This window comes from Trichosurus vulpecula, chromosome 2 (assembly GCF_011100635.1).
Source record: "Trichosurus vulpecula isolate mTriVul1 chromosome 2, mTriVul1.pri, whole genome shotgun sequence".
NCBI classification, from domain to species: domain Eukaryota; kingdom Metazoa; phylum Chordata; class Mammalia; order Diprotodontia; family Phalangeridae; genus Trichosurus; species Trichosurus vulpecula.
In genome coordinates, this window is record NC_050574.1 from 347,708,770 (window position 1) to 347,730,590 (window position 21,821).

Genomic DNA, 21,821 nt, shown 5'->3' on the forward strand with positions numbered 1-21,821 from the left:
TATCCACCCCACCCCCTACCCCAATACATGTTGAATTGAAGTTAATTCTGTCTCTTCCCTGGGCTCTGACGCAAGGCAGAACTTACCACAGGCTCAAGGGACTGGTCTCCATTGTCTGCATCTCTAACCCTTTACCAGCTTCCTTTCATGCCAAGGAGAAACAGGGAACCAAAATGTGGTAATATGATCCCCAATTAGCATAAAATAAAAACAGCTCGGTCAAGTTTTCCATGGCCCTTTTCAATCTTAAATGAAAAGTGAGAAATGGGACAAAATGATATAAATATACTCATAGAACTAAAAATAAGGATATAGCACATGTGTATACATGCATTTATCGCAACCTCAGAATTTGTCTCTAAAAAAAAAGTCCGCTGGAGGTGGGGATCCAAGCTATTCCTTTCCCCTAGGAACACAAGCAGAGGAAGAGACTTCCTCTTTCATCTGTGGTGCTGAAAGGGTTAAGTTCTCAGCCATCCTTCTCCAAAGTGATTTATAATGATGAGTAGCGTTTCAAAACTCTCTCCCACTCCCAAAGAAGTACCTCCCCCCCCCCTTTCCCTATGGAGTCCTCCCTTAACGTGTTGAAGTGGGAAGGAGGCGGTGTTTTGCTGATCTGTTAAATTCTTAGTAAAGTTTCTGAGATTTCCAGTGGCTGCTGTTGTTTGACTTTGGTTTGGAGCGGAGCTGAGGTTATCCTGACATTTTTGGGACTGGATCCAGCCAAAGGGAAGAAGAAGGGCGAAAGGGAAAACGAGAAGAAGGAGAAGAAGAAAGAAAGGTGGGGAGGAATACACGGAGACATGAAGAACTGAATAAGGTGAAAAAAGCCCACCCCCTTTTCCCTATCACTTTGCTGTGTTTTCCTTCAGTCTGGAAAACGTATTGATCCTGGCACTTTGGCTCTCGGGGAACAAAGGGACTGAGCCAGATTGAGGGGAAAAGCATGATAAGAAGGACCATGGAACTTTAAAGAGAGGCAGAAAGAAATTTCCCAAACATCTGGGACTCCACTCTTGCGGGATGTGATGTGTACTGGAGTTTATGTGTGACTGCTACAAAAACCAAGCCAGAACTTCAAGGTAAATGGAGATACAAGGATTTAAAAGGACGGTGCCCTTCACTTCATTCTACTTGTCAAGAAGGTAAAAAAAAAAAAAAGAGAGAGAGAGAGAAAAAAAAAAGGAAAATCAACTCAACTGGAAATAAGATAGTCTCTGGAGTCTGTGACATTTTAAGTTCCAAATTGGAGCTGCTGCAAACCCTTTGGTGCTGCTCATCCGCTGAAAGGGAAAAAGCTGGGAGGAGACTGATTTCTTCTAGGGAACTGTCCTGCGACTAAGCTTCAGGGCTCCCCCTCCCCGCCAAATCCCTGCATTCCATCTCTATGAGCTAGAATGTAAGTGTGTAGTCTTTTTCACCCCTTAAAAATGTCTTTGTTGCTTATTCGAATAAACGAAACGTGCATGTTGTCACACTTCATGTGCTCGGCTTGTCGTCTAGAAGCCAACAGTGCAAACATGATGACTGAGGAGATGAGCTAGTGTGGTGATTTTTTTTTTTTGGCTTGTTGTAAGTGTTTCTGGAAGGCTCCTTGTCCTTCCCGAGTCACTGAATTGCAAAGACTTAAAAGCAAAAATGTCCCCTTCCCTCATCCCTTCACCTTTCACTGCTCCCCACCCCGACTTAAAGGATAAAATGTATAGATCTGCCTGCAATTAAATCACTGTCTTGTTCTTCTTCTCTCTCTGTTTTATGTTCCCACCCTGTCGCTCCTCAAAGTGGATGACACAATGAACAGGATGATGGAACGGGGCTTCACCATGCTGCTGGCAATGTGGCTAGTGTGCCAATCAGAACCCCACCCTCAAACAGCGGGCAGAGGGAGCCATGGAGCTGGAAAAGTGCTGCCAGCTTCCCAGGTTAATGGTAGACCACTTCGATTCCTGAGGCACACTGGGAGGGCCCAGGGAAGTGTGAGATCCACACCGGATAATCCTGATCATCCCATCCTAGACAGGAGGAGAGCTGTGCCAGTATTGAGACTAGCCCGCCCAACTCCCCTGCCAATGCAGACCAGAGTGGGTAGCAGCCGAATGAGGCAGGAACAGAGACCAACAGCCAAGAGCTCCCCAAAGGAGATGGTAAAAGATGAGGGATCCTCTGCTCGGGCAAAAATGGTGAGATTCCCGTCAGGGTCCAGCTCTCCCAACATCTTGGCCGGCTTTGCAGGGAAAAACAGGGTATGGGTCATCTCTGCTCCTCATGCCTCTGAGGGCTACTACCGCCTTATGATGAGTCTCCTAAAGGATGATGTGTACTGTGAGCTAGCAGAAAGACACATCCAGCAGATTGTGCTATTTCATGAGGCAGGGGAGGAAGGTGGCAAGGTGAGGAGAATCACCAGTGAAGGCCAGATCTTGGAGCAGTCCCTTGACCCCGCTCTCATCCCCAAACTGATGAGCTTCTTGAAACTGGAGAAGGGAAAGTTTGGCATGGTGTTGCTGAAGAAAACCCTGCAGGTGGAGGAACGCTACCCGTACCCAGTTAGGTTAGAAGCAATGTATGAGATCATTGATCAGAGCCCCATCCGAAAGATAGAGAAGATCCGGCAGAAGGGCTTTGTCCAGAAGTGTAAGGCAGCTGGTGTGGAGGGACAGGTGGTTGAAGAAGGGAATAATGGTGGTGGTGGAGGGAGCAGACCAAAGGTGGGCAGTGAAAAGAAGAAAGAAGACACAAGGAGAGGACAAATCCAACCTACAAGGGAGAGCCGAGTGAAAACAGTAAAGAAATTGGTCACAACAGTAGCTCCTCCTCCAACCGCAAGGGCCACCATGCTTCCTCCATCTCCTCCAAGGACAGCAGCTTGGACCACCCCTCGTGTGGTGACAGTGGCCACCCGGCCTACCACCACGACTACCACCTTTCCAACCACTCAGAGAACGTGGACTACCAGAGTTCACACCACCTCATCTTCGCACAGGCAGCCTTCGGCAGCTGAGACGACAACTCCCAGGGGTACCTGGGATTCAGAAGATTTCTACCCCACCTCAAGGAAGGAGCAGCACAAGGAGAGGCAACAGACCACCAGGAGACCAAGCAAGACCACTGGCTATGAGAGCCACACAGCAGCAACCCCCACAACCTCAGACCACTATACAAGGGCAGGCATCAGCCGTTTCCGTGACAACCGTACAGATAGGAAGGAGTATGGCTCTCGGGATCCAAACATAGTGCCAGGCCAGCACAAAACAGGGAAGTCAAAGCCACCTAAAAAAAAAGCACAGGAAAAGATTCTAAGCAATGAATATGAGGACAAATATGACCCCAGCCGGCCTACTGTCTCTCAGATAGAAGAGGAGCTGGAGGCAGGGAACATTCCCCCTAAGAAAGGGAAGGAGACAAAAAAGCACGACAGGCCTGACAAACCTGACAAGAAGAAAAAGGTGAAGAATGAGAAAGCAGACAAACTGTTGAAGAGTGAAAAGCAGACCAAGAAGGACAAGACAGAAAAAAAGAATAAGCAGGAGAAAGAACGGAATAAAAAGAAGAAGGGGGGCAAAACAGAGCATGACGGGTATCTGAAACCCACTTCAAAGCTTTTCACACAGAGTTCCAAGAAATCCTTGACTGACCTGCTGGAATTTTTCGAAGGGAAAAGGCGGCTCATTGTAAGTAAAACCCTCGGCCTACTATTTTAAGGGGGCGGGCCATGTATTGGTTTGCTGTTTTTATGAAACAAAAATGTGAGGTAATGGATGGATGGATTGGTGGATAGATAGATGGATGGGTGGATGGGTGAATGGATGGAATGAAAGAAGGAATAAAGAAATAAATGAAAAAGCATTTGTTAAGCACTTAGCTTGTGCCAAGCACTGTGCTGTGTTGGGTGTTCAAACACAAAGAAAAGACAGTCCCTGACCTCAAGAAGCTTACATTCTAGTAGGGGGTGACAACACAGATAGGAAAATAATATTTTGGCTTGGAAAGTTACAGGGATAGTAAGTGGAGCCATAGAGAGGGTACTTGTTATGGTATGGCTGTTGGTAGGAAGTATGGGGAATGTAGTAAAGCTACAGCAAGAAGATTCAGTTATTTAAAATCATTGTTTTCTTTTGTCTTGTTTTTGCTAAAATAGTTATTTGGGTCAACATAGTTGATCCTATAGCCCTATGTAAGCCTAGATGGAGTATCCAAAAGTCCAGAGTCTTCTGTTTGTCAGTAGTCTGCTAACGTTCCCTTTCCTCCTTGATAGCCTTGCATTTTCATATGTATACCTCTCTCCCTATGATCTATCACACTGAAGGAGTAGGAGAGGAGGAGATAAGGGCATTAGAAGGTAGGAGCAGGGGAAAGTGAATCCCAGGCAAGCTATGCTGAACAACTGACTTCAGCTATTACATGAAAACCAGTTTCTTTGTGATTGAGCAAGCATAGATAGATCTGTCCTAGTGGGGTGACAGGAATAAAGAATATGGATTTTAAAAAACATCAGTTTAAAATGAATATCAAGACTAGTATTGAAGGGTAAAGAAAATCACAAAAGGGCATTGGGGGGTGGTGGTAGGTGATGAAATTAAGAGGGTAAGATTATGTGTGTATGAATGAGCCTCAGTCCTTTTTTAGCATCAGATGGCAAAACTACCATCTATTCTTCCTCATAACTAGCTCCCTGGGTCACTGCTCAGCTAGCAATGGGAGGGGGACAATGTAGAGTGGAGAACAGTGTGAGTTCCGGGATTTATAGTGGGATAATGAGCAATAACTGAGTTTAAGGACTAGATTTCAATTAATTCTGGGCTTTACTGTTGAGACTAAAAGGAAGAGGGTCAGTGTATATGGAATTTGATCTTCTAAGTCCATTTCCACACTTAAAATCTGTCACCATTGAGACTCAGAGTGGTATCTGTGTTGGCAGAGAGAAAAGTGGTGTTGGTAGTAGGGTGAAGATGCAGACTTGGAAGAAGGTCCAGTTAGACCCTTACCCCTTCCTCTGAATCATTGGGTGGTTCTGAGCATTTCACTTTCCTGGGCTGTGAGCGTTCCTCAGGCCCATATGGGGTCACTCCTTTACAACCATGAAAGAATATGGTAGAAACTAGTTAAAATTGAATTATGTTTTGAAGAATCCCTAGTTCCATATAAAACATAAGGCTAGTTCTTATAAATAATGTGAAAACAGTACTTCTTCCCCTTTTCATTGGCTCCTCATCTCCGCCTCAATGTACAAAGTCTCATGCTAATCTAGGTCCCTTCTACTTAGGGAAATAAGTAATTTAAAAATCCTTGATCAAGTCACTTTTCTTCTCTGGGCCTCAGTTTACTTATCTGTAGAATGACTAGATAACTAGGGTTGCACTAGAGTATTATGTCTAAGCTCCCTTCTAGCACAGCATTTTAGGATATTAAAGTCATAGAATTTGGAGATGGAAGCAACCTTAGAGAACATCCAATCCAATCTCTTAATTTTACAAATGAGGAAACCAAGGTTCAGGGAAGTTAAATTACTGGCTCAAGGTCAAATAGATAATAAGTGGCATAGTTGCCCTTTAAATTCAGGTCACCTGACTCCAAATACAATTCTTGTTTCACTGCAAGCACAGACGTTCACTACACAACGCTGATAATATATGGTCTTTCAGTAACTACAATCGTTCCCCCAAATTTTAATGCCCTTCTCAGGAACAGTTGAATTTGAATAGACTGTTAGAACTGGAGAGAAGGAACCCTAAGTGGTTTTATTCAGGCCCAAAGAAGTTAGGTCATGAAACTAGGGCAATCCTCATGAATTTCTAATTATGTGAATTCCACGAGTCTTCCGCATTCCCCTAAAATTACACTACTCTTTATGCAGGACTTTTCATATCTATGGATTAAATAGGGTACTGACTGACACCTCTTTCCCACCCATTCATTTCTCTGGTCCCTTGGTAGCCGTTATGTAAACGCTCCATATCTCTCAATCTAAGCTGGATTTGTACCAATGACCTGAATTTAGAGGCTCTGTCTCACATTAGTCTTTGGCTGTTTTACCAACTAAGTTCAAATAGTGATTTGGAGCTTTAAACAAAGCAGAAAGAGGTGGTATTCATCTTAGGTGTGTCAGTTCCTGGAATTCTCTTCCATCTTTCAGTTCTTTCCCAGGGCTCATGTCAGAATCCTGGAACCAAACCCAGAACTTTGGAAAGTTTAGGCGGATAAGAGGGATGTCCTTTTTTTTTTTTGCCTTGCAAATTCAAGTGTGTGTGTGTGTGTGTGTGTGTGTGTGTCTGTAGACACGGGGGGGGGGGAGTGGGAAGAGAGGGGGAGAGAGAGAGAGAGAGAGAGAGAGAGAGAGAGAGAGAGAGAGAGAGAGAGAGAGAGAGAGAGAGAGAGAGATTCAGTTTTGAGCCACAAGAAATTAACCATAGACTGAGGAACAGCCCATCAGTAGAGGAAAGGATATTAGTGCCATTGAACCATCATTTAGGAATTATAGGGTATGTTTTATCTGGAATAAAGATTATATGTGGGATGATTAATCTGGAAATCTTCCACTTCAGGTCCCCAAAATTTGACTCAGTTTTTGGATTGAACTACCCCCAAAGGGTAACTGAACATTTATTTTGGGACCTCTGAGACAACTCGAACTCTTAGGAGGTGAGCACAAAGAAGCAGGTGTTGCCTTCTTTCCCATCCCTGGGAACTAACCTCGTGGCATCTTGGGGGTTTGTTTGTCTGACCCTGCTTTGTGGGAGGCGTCCAATCCTGGTCGGTTTAGCTGAGCTGATGGAGCAGGCACAGTTCACTTTTTGGCCAGGTTACAGTGAGAGAATGTGTCAGGGTTGTAATTGTGTATTCTCCTGGCAAATGCCTCCCCTGTGACCTGGTGAGTTAAAATACAAAGGGGGTTTTAACAGCCCTCCCCTGGATGTCACCCTTTTCTTCTCCTCCCCCCACCTCCTTTCCTTCCTCACCTGGTGATCTGAAAGTTCAGCTGCTTTTCATATCATCACCAACAATAAATCTTCAGCCCTTGAAGCTCAGTTGACAGTTTTTGCTGATGTCACATGGGGCAAAGCAGAATCCAACTTGGCTTGCTGGTGGCTGTATGAGCTCACCAGGGTTAGCAAGGGAATAAAGTTTGTTATTAGAAATAAAATAGGAACAAGATATATTACATTTTCCCCACTGGTGCACCATTTCAGATCATGATTCCACCTGAAATTTGTTTTTTCAATAGCTAGTAGGGCAGCTAATTGGCTCAGTGGATAGACTGCTCGACCTGGAGTCAGGAAGACCTGAGTTCAAATCCAGCCTCAGACGCTTACTAGCTGTGTGACTCTGGGCAGATCAGTCTTTGTTTACTTCACTTTCCTCATCTGTAAAGTAGGGATGATAATAGAACTCACCTTCCAGGATTGTTGTGAAGATCAAATGAGATGGTAAGTACTATATCAATGTTAATTATTATTATTGACAGAAATAAGAATCAGGTGAGACAGGAACACAGTCATTTCAGTTGTGTCTGACTCTTCATGACCCCATTTGGGGTTTTCTTGGCAAATTTACTGAAGTGGTTTGCCATTTCCTTCTCTAGCTCATTTTACAGATGGGGAAACTGAGGCAAACAGGGTTAAGTGACTTGCCCAGGGTCACCCAGCTAGTAAATGTCTGAGGTTGGATTTGAACTCAGGTTTTTCTGACTCTAGGCCCAGTGCTCTATCCATTGTGCTACCTAGCCATCCCTGAACATAATATAGGCACTTATAAATGTTTCTTAAATTAAAAAAAATTGAGGCGTAATAAAGATCAAAGATTGGTAGAAAGTAAAGGGGCATAGTTGACTTGTGGGTACAGAGGAGACCAGAAATGGGATTCTGGGTAAATTATTTCGCGCATACTGTTTAGCTTCTCCATATCATACATAGTTACCTTTCCTTTCCAAGTTAGATACAGTATTTTTTTTTATCTCCCAAGGAATACAGTGATTCAGTTAATATTCACAGATATTATTCACAAAGGTATAAAGACTTAAAAGAAGATACTGCAGAAGTTCAAGTGTGGCAGCTAAAGTTTTCTTCCTAGTGGCCCCAACTTAACCTGATATCTTGGAAATAAAACAAGGTCTGTGGACCAAAGCAAGTGCGGAGTATTTGCAGCCCGGCCAATCTGATACCCAATGTGATATGCCTCTCATAACCTGACTGTTTTACATTCATGTAATTTCATTCTTTTGAGGAACAAAAAAATTTCACAATAATGAGCCCTGAATTTGGAGCAGGAGATTCCAATGGGAACTCAAGTCCAGGCTCCACTATTTACCACTGGTATGACAGAGTCATTTCTACTTTCTATGCCTCGATTGTCTTATAAATTGTCTATAAAGTGAGTGAGGTGAGGATATAGAACCAGTTGATCTCTGATGTTCCTCCCAGCTCAAAATCTACAATTCTGTGAATAGCTTACCAAGCCTTTATAAGAATTGTAGCAGCTAATGTTTTTAGTTTACAGGTGGGCAAACTGAGGCACAGAGGTTTTACAGGACAACCTATCCATGAACCTGAGATATTCTGATTCTCAGGCCAGTGTTCAACCTTGCATATATGCTACCTTCCAGCAAGTCAATAGAGAATATCATTTTTTGCATGGTGGAGTTGAATACTCTCATTGGGGGTGTGCTGGAGTCAAATTGTACAAACTCATGGGAGCTGACTGTAAAATTTTCAGTGTGAGCATTTACACCTCAGAAATAAAAAAAATTATATATAAATCAGGATTTGATTTATTGTTGTTTGTCTAGACTTAAGATAGTAATGGAGAAAAACATTAACAATGAAAATTAAATTTAAAAGTGAGTCTCACATACAGTTCCCCATCCCCCCAAAAGCTGGTTGTTAAACATTTACCAGCAAAACTGACTATAATTGTAAATGCTTACTTGCCACCATTATATGAATCGTAGAGTAATTGGAAGTAGAAAATGTAAAAGATCTTAGAGATTGGTCAGTCCAACAATAAACATTTATTAAGCATTTACTGTGTGCAGGGGATGATTTGAGGCAATGGACATATAGACAAAAAATGAAATAGTGCTCGGTCTTAAGGAGGGGGATACAAAATATACTTGCATAATTTAATATAGTCTGCTTGTTGTTATGCAAATAAAGAAAATGAGGATCATAAAAATCAAAAGACTTTTCCAATGTCATACAGATAGTGGAAGAGCAAGTATCAGGACTAGGTCTCTGGATTCTCAGTCCAATGCTCTGGAAAAGAAAATGGAACAAAATGAATTTGCCTTCATCTTGAGGCTGTCACCTGTACTGTCCCAGTACTGAAAGTAGACAAGACTATATTGCCATAAAATGAAGGAGATACCAAGAAACTATTTTGTTTCTTTAATAAATGTTGAAGTCCTGTGAGAAAAAACAAAACAAAACACCAAACACTGGCTACATTTGAAATCAAAGAATCTGGGTTCAATCCAACCACTGATACTGATGCCAGTCTGATCTTTCTGGGTCTCAGTTTCCTCAGCTATAAAATGAAGGAATTGGACTAGAATGCCTCTGAGTTGTCTTCTAGGCTTAGCTGATCCAAACTAGGCATTAAACATTTAACCAAATTACGCGAATAAATTAATCACATCATGACAAGATCTCTACTTCCTGTCATGATCTTAAAGCAAAGTTTTTTCTTGAATTGCCCAGTTGTCTCCAACCCTCATCTTTGCTTTGCCTATGGAGATATAGGCAGATCTATATGACTTCCCGGAGCAATCATTTGTTTGCCAAGCAATTGATTGACCAGTTCAATACTAATTCACTGAATCAGATAGACCCCCTAGTGACCTATTAAATTGGTTAGTGTTTGATCATGGTGATAGCTGAAACAAACTAACCCTCGAACTTTTTTTGAAATCATGATGTCACATAGACATAGTCACAGTCCATGTAGAATCTCCTAGACTTTTCATACAAGGCAAAACCTTGTATTAAACCCATTGTCTCGTACTCAAAGACCAATCCATTGGTCAATATACTTGTGTTGGATTTCAGAGAGCCAGTCATAAGTTCACATGACAGAAATGACCACTGTTCAACCAACCTTGTGGGAGGGGAATCAATTATACATATGTAATTGAGATACAAGGGCTAATAATGTCAACTTGACCTCAATGATCTGGGTATTGGTGCAGTAATCTGATTATTTGGTCCATTTGGGAAATCAATTTAATATAGAAACGGCTTAAAAGTTTTGAACTAGCAGATTACTTCTCCATTTAAAAAAAATTATACCGTGGCAATCCAGAATCATTTCAGGACTGAACACAGTGCTTTAAAAGAATCTGGAATTTAGATAGCATCTTCGTGTTTAGGCATAGCCAGACTCTTTCCATTCTAATCTGTTCACTTTCTGTATGCAAACAAACTTCATAATCCAGTGAGCCTGGGCTGAGCCAATGTTCCATCTGGAAAGGAAACATGGAAAAAGAACAGCCATACTCTATTAAAGCTACAATACAAGTCCCACTTTACACCCACCAAGTTGGATAGGTGCCCAGTGTAATTGCTAGACAACAGTATTTACTGAGACTATCACCCCTCCTTCCTTAGAGACCACTGGGATGCTCTTCTAAGAAAGAGGGAACTGGAAACCTTCGCTGAATACATTTCAAAAGTTGTTTTAGTTGCCAGAAAGAAAATGAATGTTGTGTAGATGTCAATGCACAGAAAAAAGTCACCAAAAATTTGAAATGCATACATTGTCTTCTTTACACACATTGAATCAAACATAAGGAAGAGAGAAGATGCTAAGGTTGACTTCTCAATTCAGCAGAACTGTAAATACATATTCATAAACTGATGGTAGTATTGCAATTTTGAACTCCCCTACTCACCACCTTACAGCAAAGGTCAGCCGCATTTTCCAGTATCTTGGCACAGCCAGTTATGACTGTCAGAGGCATGAGCCTTCATAATGGGTAAAGGGAAAAGGTACCTTTTGACTTATTTTCTGGATACTTTTAAGATTAAGGTAGAGAACTGTCATCAAATCATAAGATCATAAATTTAGAACTGAAAGGGGACCTTAAAGTTATTTCATTCAACCCCTCATTTTAGAGATAAGGGAATTGAGGCCCAGAGAGGTTCAATGACTTTCCTGAGATCCATTTAGGATAGTCCCTGGTACATCTAGGGAAGGTCCCTGTCTTTTGGGGATTGGCCCCCAACCATTTAAAAGAGTCCAGTCTCTCTGGGTGAGGTCCCTGTATATCAAGGATGAATTTACAAGCCTGATTATGATAGACCCCTGACTAGAATAGGCCTTCTCTGTCTGGGATTGGCCTTTGTATTTTTAGGTTGGGGCCCTGACTATGTAGGATACCTGTTTGCTTAGGAGAGGCCCCTGACATATAGGATAAACTCATGTCTGTATGCAATAGTTCTAAAGTTCTATTTCCCTAACTAGCTTGCAACTGTGTCATGCAACTCCTGGTAATCCCAGAGCTTACTACAACATTCTGCACAAAATAGATGTCTAATAAATGGTTACTCTTGTCCACATTTGTGATGATCATTTTGTGGTTCAGTCATTTTTCAGTTGTTTCTGACTTTTCGTGGCTCCATGGGGTTTTCTTGGCAAAGGTACTGGAGTGGTTTGCCATTTCCTTCTCCAGCTCATTTTATAGACGAGGAAACTGAGACAAACAGTGTTAAGTGTGTTTCACAGGGTCACACAGCTAGTGTCTGAGGCCAGATTTGAACTTAGGGCCTCCTGACTCCATGGCTAGCACTCTATCCATGGTGCCACCTAGCTGCTACATGTGATGATGATGCTATAACATAATTAAATTGCTTACTTATTCCTCTTGGGATCAGAAGTTTTTAACCATGCATTCTTCAAGGCTTGGATGGGGAGAAAAAACTTTCTCTGTTACCTCTTCCTTCATCCCCTCTCTCCAAGGTCAGTAGACCCAGTGCCCAAGTGAGGACTATTGAAGCATGGTTGATTCCTCTCTGCCCTTGTATTAGCAAGGCAATAAACACAACATTGATGATAATTGTGAATATGCTTATGTAATTCTATATTGCAAAATATGAGAGGCTCTCCATATAGAAAGTAGAAGTAAAACATTTATTCAGACACCAGAGGACCAAATCCCATAACCAGTAAGTCCATCCCATCCGAGCAGCAACCAACTCCCCAAACCAGTAAGCCTACTTTATCATAACAGCAAGGAACTTAAAACACAAAATCACAGCATGGTGTCTCAACAAATTCATAGCCCAGCACATGTCTGCTCTCTCATTCAGCTGTAACCACTCTCTCAGCATTTCCTGTGACACACTTTCCTTTTCCTCTCAGCAAGCTCCTCCCACCACATGTGACTTAGGCTTCCTGTGACATAAGCAGGTCACATGGCCTATTAATGGGTGGGAAAGATCTTCAAATCTAAATTGTCATTATAGCCCTATACCCTGGTATGTCTCCTTTAAGGTTTACAAGGGGGCAAGGAAGGACCTTATGCCCAAATGTGGGAAGGGTAAGAAGATTTCTCCTTGTCCTTATAAAGATCCAGCTCTGCCCCCTGGATGGAGGAAGTAATTTAGTTCAGTATGAACAGGATAAAACAGTAATAATTATGAAAGTGAACAGGATATTATCCTTCTAAATCAATTTATATATGTTTATTGAGCATTTACAATGTTTTGAACCCAGTCCCAGACACAAGGGATACAAAAGAGTATAATGCTGACTTTGAGGTTTTTTCTTCTTTTAAAAAATGAATGCATTCTAACAGGTTCACATACCTCAGAATTAAAAGAATGTGGCATGCCTTGCTCTTGAGGAACTTATGGTATAACTGACACGGTAATGTACACAAAAACAAAAAGTAATTCAAGGTAATATATACCAATTGCTAATCGTGTGGGCCAGACAATGAAGGATACAGGAAATCAAAATTCACCTACAAGTCAGAGCTTGTTCGATCATTTTGTTGAATGTCTAGATTTAAGAAAGTGACAGCAAAAATATTAATAGTAACGATAGCCAACATTGATAAAGCACTTGCTATGTGCCAAGCAGTGTGTTAAGCATTTTACAATTATTATTCCATTTGACCTAATTGTAATGCAGATTAACTCAATTATATCTTGCATACATTTTTCTCTTCCCACTTTCTTCCTCCTTCCACTCATCTTTCTACTGTGTATGATTAATATCTCAGACTTGTTCATAATAGCATTGAGAGCTAGAAAATACCTTGGAAATGATCTAATGTAGCCCTCTCATTTTACAGGTGAGGAAACCAAGGTTCAGGAAAATCGTTACTTTCCAAAGGTTCATTTCATGAACCTGTGTGAGTGAACAGAAAAGGGACAGTCAAGTGTAAGTAATGTAAATGCATTCAGGGAAAAGTTATCCAAACTCTATTGATGAGTTGATAGACGAGTTCAGTTATGACCCAGTGAATGCATACTCCTTGAGCATAGGGACAACTTTTGTCTTTCTGTGTATCCCACAACATGTAACATGTAGCCAACTGTTAACAAATGCTCATTGATTGACTGAATGCCTTATTAGATCCTGAAGACACTGGCCCAATGTGCTTTGGTCAGAAAAGAAAACTATTGCTTAATACGACCAAAAAAATGTTTAGTGAAAAAGAAAAAGGAAACATTATCCTATTAACAAAACCAAAATGTACCTATGCCAAGCTTTTCCACCCAAGGACCACAACATATTGAATTGTTGTTGTTGTGTTTGTCCTTCCTTCTCAAAGAGGACCATGCCTTCAGACAGATGACATGGCTTGCAGTTGACTTTGATTTGAGTGAGGGAGGTCTGTGCAAGGTCACCAGCCTCATTTTCTCCTCCAGAGCTATCTGGGTCCAGTGGTCAGATATTCATCAGGACAATTGGAGATGGCCCAGGACTCAATGGGAGACCCTTGCCCTTTTAGGCTAAGGTCTTTTCAGGTCCTCACTTTGAGTGAGGTAACACCCATTCAGTGAATAGGCCTCCTTAAGAAGTGAGTCAAGGGATGGCCCCTTTAATACAATTTTTAAAAAATCTAACTGGGAGAGGAAGGGGTAGCTAGGTGGCACAGTGAATAGAGCACCAGCCCTGGAGTCAGGAGGACCTGAGTTCAAATCCAGCCTCACACACTTTGACACTTAACTAGCTGTGTGACCCTGGGCAAGTCACTTAACCCCCAAAACAAAACAATAAAAAAAACTTACCTTACCCACATTATTTAATTATTTAATTAGCATTACATATTACATTGGAATGCCTCATGGAAGACCTAAGGATTTGGAGAAGGTTAAGAAAAGGTCATCTAAAATAGTCAAGTGGGTGGGAAGAGGCCTTGAAAGAAGGCCTGGACATCTGATATTCATGTAAGTTGATTTCTAGAGGTTCACTAGAGGAAAGCAATCCCTTCAAGCTCCCCTAATTAAGATGGAGAGGAATGAGGTGGTAGGGGAGGAATGGTCCTGAGAGTAAGAAACTAACCTACTTTTTTCCTACTATTAGAGGCAAGCACATCATTACTCTTTTTCCTTTTTTTCCCTTCCCCTCCTCCTATCAGAAGGGCTGGTGGGGTTCGGGGGGGGGGAACCTAGACTATATAAGTGAACTAGAGTGGGGAGCCCAGAACTTAGAGTCAGAATACTTGGCCAAACAGACCTGGGTGTAACTTAGTACATCTTCTTTTTCCCTTTTTTTAAAATGTTTGCACAAGAGAAAATGTGGGGGCTAAAAGTTTTCTTTAAAACTGTTTGTAGTGCTGCTTTATAAAGACCTCGAATAGAGTCAATGGAAATTTAATTCTGTGTTCTGAGTAAGGCAAAAGTGTTTGGTCAGGAAAACTATCCAATCAGGCAAAATGAAGCATTATTAATATCATCTGGTGAATTTTTGACTAGTTTAATAGCCGGGGGCGGAAATAAAAGTTAGAGTGGCCTTATTTTGATCTGAATCGTTCTCTTTCAGCAACCGAACAGCCTTGGTTTACCCTCACCCAGCAGTGTGCTCTAAAATGTTTAACAACCAGCTCTCCAGCGAAAATGAAACTATGCATAAAGCACTTTTAAGTTTAATCTGCACTACTAACATTTTCTCCATCACTTTCTTAGGCCTAAACAATCCTCGAAACAAAAAATCAAGCCCTGATTTGTAGTTTTTGCCAATTTCCAAGGTATAAATGCTCACACTGAAAATTGACCAATCATTTCTCAGGAGCCAGTTTGAGATGGCTCCAGCACACATCCTCCACCTCACCCCGCTCCTTCAGATTGCCGCAGAGGAGTCTGCCTAAATGTTACACCCAGACTAACGCTTTCTTGCTTCTATATATCCCTAGATCATCACTGCTCCTAAGGCTGAGAACAACATGTATGTACAGCAGCGGGACGAATACCTGGAGAGTTTCTGCAAGATGGCAACCAGAAAGATCTCTGTGATCACTATCTTTGGCCCCGTCAACAACAGCACCATGAAAATTGACCACTTCCAGCTAGGTGGTTTTTTTTAAAGAAATATTTCATTACTTTTTTTTTCATATCCTAAAAGGGGGTGGGGCCAAACCTAGGGGAAAGAGAATATGAGAAATGTAGCCTCACTACAACTTCTTTGGTGTGATATCGTGGCTCTATTTCTTCCCTCCCCCTCTCCTTTTTCCGTAGATGTCCTGGCATTTCCCCATGTTTAGGCTGTAAAATGAAATTTATGGCATTTCTTAATGCTAGTTTTGAAGTCAGGGAAATGGTGGGAAGGAGAGAAGGAACCCAAGGGGCTAGGAGGAAGCAGGGATGGGATGAAGGGAATCAAGTCATTTGCCAGAATTCTAACACTTTTATGTGGGTCCAGCTCCTCCTAGAATGAAGCCATTTGATGGATGTGTGCATGACACAGATATGTTTTGTAGACTGGACATAGCAGATGGTTTATTCACTCACTCACAGACTCAGGGACCTGCTAGATTCCTTGGAACTCCTCAGTTCCTGGCAAAGCTGGGAGGGGAATTAACTAGATTTGAAAAAAAAAGCTGTTTGGACTAAAGGAAAAAGCAACTGAAAAGATAGAGAGGATTGAGCCTAATGCTATTGGAAAAGAAGGCCTTGACCAAATTAGGTTCTTTGCAATTTTTTTATATTAATAATCCTGGTGAGATTGACAAATAATAATGTTCAGTGTTAAGGCTGTAGGCTATCATGACCTCATGATACTTTTCAGACATGGACCCAAGATTACACTCCAAAATGTTTTTTTAAAAATGTAGTTCTAAAGCACTTAAGAAAAAATTCTGTCATATGTATACATTCCTTCATTTGTATCATTTACCTCCTACTGTCACAGAATGAGCTTCTTTAAAAAACAATGTGCCCAGACCTGTGGTTTCATGGGTATGGGGAATTCTCAATGAGGAAACTCTCACTACCCATGCAGATCAATGCCTTGCAAATTAGAATCTTAGAGAGCTGCCTGGTAGAACTGAGAAGTACCTTGCCCACAGTCACACAACCAGGATGCATCAAAGTCTAGACTTGAACCCAGATCTTTACAGCCAGATTTCTGTGTGTTGTGCCACACTTCTCCTCGGACAAAGGAACAATACTTTACAAATCAACATTCTTTATTATTGGCCCAATCAAAAACATTACTGATGCTAGATATATAGAAACACGGGCTGTCCAAGGAGAAGATGGGACATTTATCTAAGAGGCAACCTGTACATTCCTCTCCCCTGCTGTTTTTTTTTTGAGGGGGTAGGAAAATATAACAGGGGCTTGCCACCCATGGGATCTGGGTGCCTCTTCAGCCCTCTCTGTACTTATTGTCCAGCCTTGGTCAGGAAGTGCACACTCTGGGGCTGGATTAAATTATAGCTGTGAAGTACTTGGAAGTCTTTAAAGAAAGGTGTCCTTGTACTGTGGGCTATTTATATTTTCAAAGTTCTTTGCAATTGGTGGGATTTATTACCTCAGCTTTTGTTCTGTGAGGGAAGGTACATTGTTATTTCTATCTTTTTTTAAAAAAAATTATTTTAGACTCAAACACTAGAACACAAACACAGAATAGAGAAAAGAAACAAAAACATCTCATAAACATAAATATTGGAACTTAAATACAAAGTAAGAAAGGGCAAAAATAAGCATGTCAGAACATGAGAGGATTCAAAATACGTAACAATAAATTTTCATTTCAAGAAAGCCTGTATGATAAATTCTATACATTGTGTTGAGAGCTGTCCATCTTTTCTTTGCTTCCTTGTAAATTTTCTTTTGTTCTCTGCCACACACTTTTTTGCTTTGTTCTTTTTTTCCCTCCTCCATCCCCCCAGAAGGCTACAATTGAGTGCAGATAGATTTCCCTACAGTATTTTTCTTTTAAAAGGTAGGAAATTGGGTGTTGGCCAAACTGAGGTAAAAAAACAAATAGACAAAACCAAAGCCAAAACCTCTTGCCCCCTACCTTTTAGACTGTTATTTAGGTAGTGGGTTACATTAAAATCTAATTAGATAAGAAGGAGAGGTATACTCTAGTGTAGAGAATCATGCTAAGTTGTCCAAGTCTGTCAAATCTGTCATCTACCAATCCCATAAAGTATTTTTTAAAAAGTCTGTTATCTAAAGATGGCCTTTAGAACGTTGTTCTCTTCTCCCATCTCCATATCTGTCTCTTCCCAAATGTTATAAATATTTTGTGTTGCCTGGCAATTTTGCAACGTAATTCTCTCGCCTTCTGGACATCTGGATCTCATGTGAATTGTATAGATGCCTACGTGTTATTCCTGCCACATAGGCAATCAGGCACCATAATTTGGTTGCTTTCTCCCCTTGGATGACAGAGTAGGCCTGCTCTTTGGGGGACCTTTTTGTTTTCCTTTCTGAAGTCCTGAATATCTATTTTTCTCCTCATTTCTCATCAGATTTGAAATGAAAGCCTACCACGTGCACACTACTAAGCCAGAGCTGACAGAACAGCTATGGGAAAATAAGAACCAGCTTGCACCATCATCCAAAATCTGAAAACTTTGGCCCTGACCAAAACTCAGTTGGAAATTGATCAGATGGCTTTAATTTTCCATTTAAGAATTTTTTTCCAGGCATTTTTGACCCTTCCAAATTTTAAGTGGGCCCAGAAGTAAAGGCCCTTATCCAAGCCCAGTGCCATCTGTGCTTATGAGGTGCCACAGCCTAGCATGTGCATTCAAGAGACTGCCAGAGTGTAGGTAACGTGGCTAAGGACCTAGGTTCTAGGGTATTTATCTTTCTTAAGATGTGCAGGGACAGAGAAAGAGAGGGGGAGCGACAGAGACAGAGAAACACAGAGAGACACAGAGATGGAGAGACAGAGAAAGACAGGGAAGGGGAGAGAGAGACAGACAGACATGCAGAGACAGAAAGAGAGAGAGAGATGGAGAGGGGCGAGAGACAGAGAGACAGGAAAATGGGGGGAAGAGAGAAAGAGAGACAGAGACAGAAAGACAGAGGGGAGAGACAGAGATGGAGACATGGAGAGAGACAGAGATACACAGAGAGAGGGAGAGATGGGGGGAGACAGAGAGAGACAGACAAAGAGAAATGGAGAGAGGGAGAGACAAAGAGAGACAGGGGGAGGAGAGAGATAGAGACAAAGAGAGATAGAAATGGAGACGGGTAAGGGGAGAGAGAGAGACAGAGACAGAGAGAGACATATAGAGAGAGACATATAGAGAGATGGAGAGAGAGACAGAGAGACAAAGACAGACAGAGAGACAGAGAGACAAAAGACAGACAGACAGACAGAATTATTTTGCTTGAGCAAGTTCCAACCCATCAGATACATATCAGCTAGGGTGGTACAGGGAAGCCTGGAAACTGTTCCTTTAAGGCATGAGGCTGGGGTTAAAAGAGTCCAATCTTTGAAAGAATTTCTTCACTGCCAATGGTATTTAAAAGATGCTAATCTTGGAGGAGAATTTGTGAGTGTGTGTCAGGACAATAGAATTAAAGGGAAAGTCTCCTCAAGGGAAAAGTAGCTGGCTGCAAATTCTGTTTGTTCAGTAGAAAGAAAAAATAGCCCTGTTTCTTCTTGGCAATATAAAGGTATTTTGTTTGTTTGTTTCCTTCTCATTGTTTGTTGAGTTTGGAGATGAAAAGTGTGTGATAATAACACATGACAGGTCAGTTTCTGAGAACAAGAACATAGTGGGCCTTTTAAGGAAAGAAGACCTTTGGCAGTTTATGGCGGGGGGCATGGGGAGGGTTTCAGTAGAATGTAGAAAGGGAGGTAGAGGATGTGGTTTAAGTGGAGAGTGAAATGAAAGTATGAAGAGGAATGCTTGCAGTACATAAACCAGGTGTGTGCAAAAAAAAGCCACAGGCAATGTTTTTTCTTATAAATAGCAAAGGGGAGAATGGCAGGCTGCATCACTCTCACAGGTAACAGCTGAAACTGCCTTCTTCTTTGCCTCAATATTTTCTGTCCCAGATGACTTCTTTATGTCATAGTCCTATAAAGTCGAATCTAACAGGGACCAGAGATAGATAAGAACACATAGATCCTTGTAACTTTTCCTCAAAAGTAGCCTTGGCAGTTTGGCCACATGCTAATTATTCCTTGTTGTTGAGTTGTTTTCCAGTCATATCCAACTCTCTGTAGTGCCATTTGAGGTTTTCTTGGCAAAAATACTGGAATGGTTTGACATTTCCTTCTCTAGCTCATTTTATATATGAGGAAGCTGAGGCAAACAAGGATAAGTGACTTACTCAGGGTCACACAGCTACAAATCTGAGGCCAGATTTGGACTCAGGAAGATGAGTGTTTCTGATTCCAAAGTCAGAGCTCTATCCACCATACCACCTAGCTGCCCTTCTTAGTTGACAATGAGTTATAGGAGCTGCCTCTTGTCCCTGCCATTCCAAGGTGGCTCAGGTCAGGCCAGACGCTCTGTTTTCTGGAGTTTATCCATTGCTCTTCTCTCTATTATTCAGCTTCTCGTTTTATTAGTTTTCAGTTAGAGAGATTAGAAGACCACAGAGTTTAGAGCTGGAAGGGGTATTTGAGTTCATTATCATTGCTGTATTGCTATTGTTGTTATAAATGTATGGTATCACAATGGTTAGGGATGAAAATGTCTCAGGGTGGGGGCTGTGTCTGTGTCATTAGGTAGTGGCAATTTGTAGCAGCTACGAGGCTCAGCGGATGGCATGCTGGGCCTGGAGTCAGGAAGGGCTGAGTTCAAATGCGGCCTCAGATACTTACTAGTTTTGTGACCCAATGGCAAGTCACTTAAGCCTGTTTGCCTCAGTTTCCTCATCTGTAAAATGAGTTGTAGAAGGAGACAACAACCTACTCCAGTATCCTTGCCAAGAAAACTTCAAATGAGGTTACAAAGAGTGGGATAGGGCTAATTGACTGAACAACAATTTGTACAGATGCCCCTCACTTCCGCCCCACCCTCGTCTATGTTATCCCCAATGACTGCCGTCCCCTTCTTTTGTCCTCTGCCTCATGTAACCACACAGTCATAATACTTTGACTCTAATATAGTAAGAGAAATTTGGAGCAAGAAATGTTTTCTTTTGTAAAGAAAACAGATGAAAACTATCCTCTCCACGTGGGAACAGAACCAGTTAGCCGATGATAACAATATAGATCGATCCCATTTCTTTCAGCAAACATCCACAGGATGTGAGCTATACTCTCCATAAACAAAGATGAAGAAGGGGGAGGGGGCATTGTCTCTGCCTTCAAAGAGTTTACCACCTAGTACATAGTTTTCTTTACAGTTAAAATTCCACAAGGGAAGTCAATCAAAGAAAGATGGGAATGTCTCAAGAATAAGAATGTTTAAGATACAAAAAGCACCAATTTTGATGTTGAAGAAAAAACAAAACCAGAAAAGGAGATTGATGTGTCTACAAGGGGAAAACTCATTGACTAACTTAGTTTTTGACTGTTGTTTTTTTAAAGATGCATACAAGGGTTAATGGATATAATATACTACACTAGTATGGCGTGGTCCTCCAAGAATAATGTTTGGGAGTACAAAAACTCTGAATGAGCTTAGGCCAGTAAAGATGGCTAAGAACAACAAAAAGTTGTGGGGTTTTTTTGTGTTTTTCGTATTTTCAGCTCTGTTGCAAAAAAGAGGAAGATCAAAGAAAGAATAGGCTGTTGGGGTGGATGGAGCAATGATAATAGATGATGGAGAGAATGTCTAACCACTCAAATCCTTGCATTTGTTTTATTACCCAAGAAAAGTGATCTTTAGGCTAGAAAGGACAGAACAAAAAGGGCTTATAAGAAGCTAAAATCCAAGATAAGTAGGGAACTAGTAAGGGAACACTTAGTCGGCTTCAAGTCACCAGGCCAAGATCAACTACCACCTAGAGTGTCAAAGGCCTGGTTAATGTGACTGCTGAACTGTATCTTTGAAAGATTGCAGAGAATAGGAGAGATGGTTTAGGATTGGAGATGGACAAACATTGTTCCGATTTTTAAAAAGGAAGAGAGTAGAGTCTGAAAATTAGAGGACATTGACCTTTACTCCACCTGGCAAAATTCTATACTTTATTATTAAGGGGATGTTTGATATATACTCCTAAGAGCAAGAAGTGGCTATAGAGAGCCACTAACAGATGAATTCTCTCTCTCTCTCTCTCTCTCTCTCTCTCTCTCTCTCTCTCTCTCTCTCTCTCTCCCTCCCCTTCCCTCCCTCTCTCTCTCTCCCTCTCTCCCTCTCTCCTTCTCTCTGTCTCTCCCTTTTTCTGTCGGTCTGTCTGTCTCTCTCCCTCCATAATTCCCCCACCCCCAGTTGCTAGACTGTTAGATCAGAGAAA

General features: G+C 41.5%; 1 protein-coding gene across 3 annotated transcripts in view; it reads left to right on the forward strand.

Annotated features, from left to right (window-relative positions):
• Positions 1-565: 565 nt before the first annotated feature.
• CCDC80 (coiled-coil domain containing 80) overlaps positions 566-21,821 on the forward strand; it is a 39,421-nt gene continuing 18,165 nt past the window's right edge. The window contains exons 1-3 of one of the 3 annotated variants that reach the window (XM_036745493.1): positions 566-1,399; positions 1,783-3,671; positions 15,356-15,512. In XM_036745493.1, the coding sequence (XP_036601388.1) occupies positions 1,794-3,671; positions 15,356-15,512 (2,035 nt within the window). In that variant the 5' untranslated portion in view covers positions 566-1,399; positions 1,783-1,793. The remainder of the gene's footprint in view (positions 1,400-1,782; positions 3,672-15,355; positions 15,513-21,821) is intronic. The other 2 variants (XM_036745495.1, XM_036745496.1) reach the window with 2 other exon arrangements.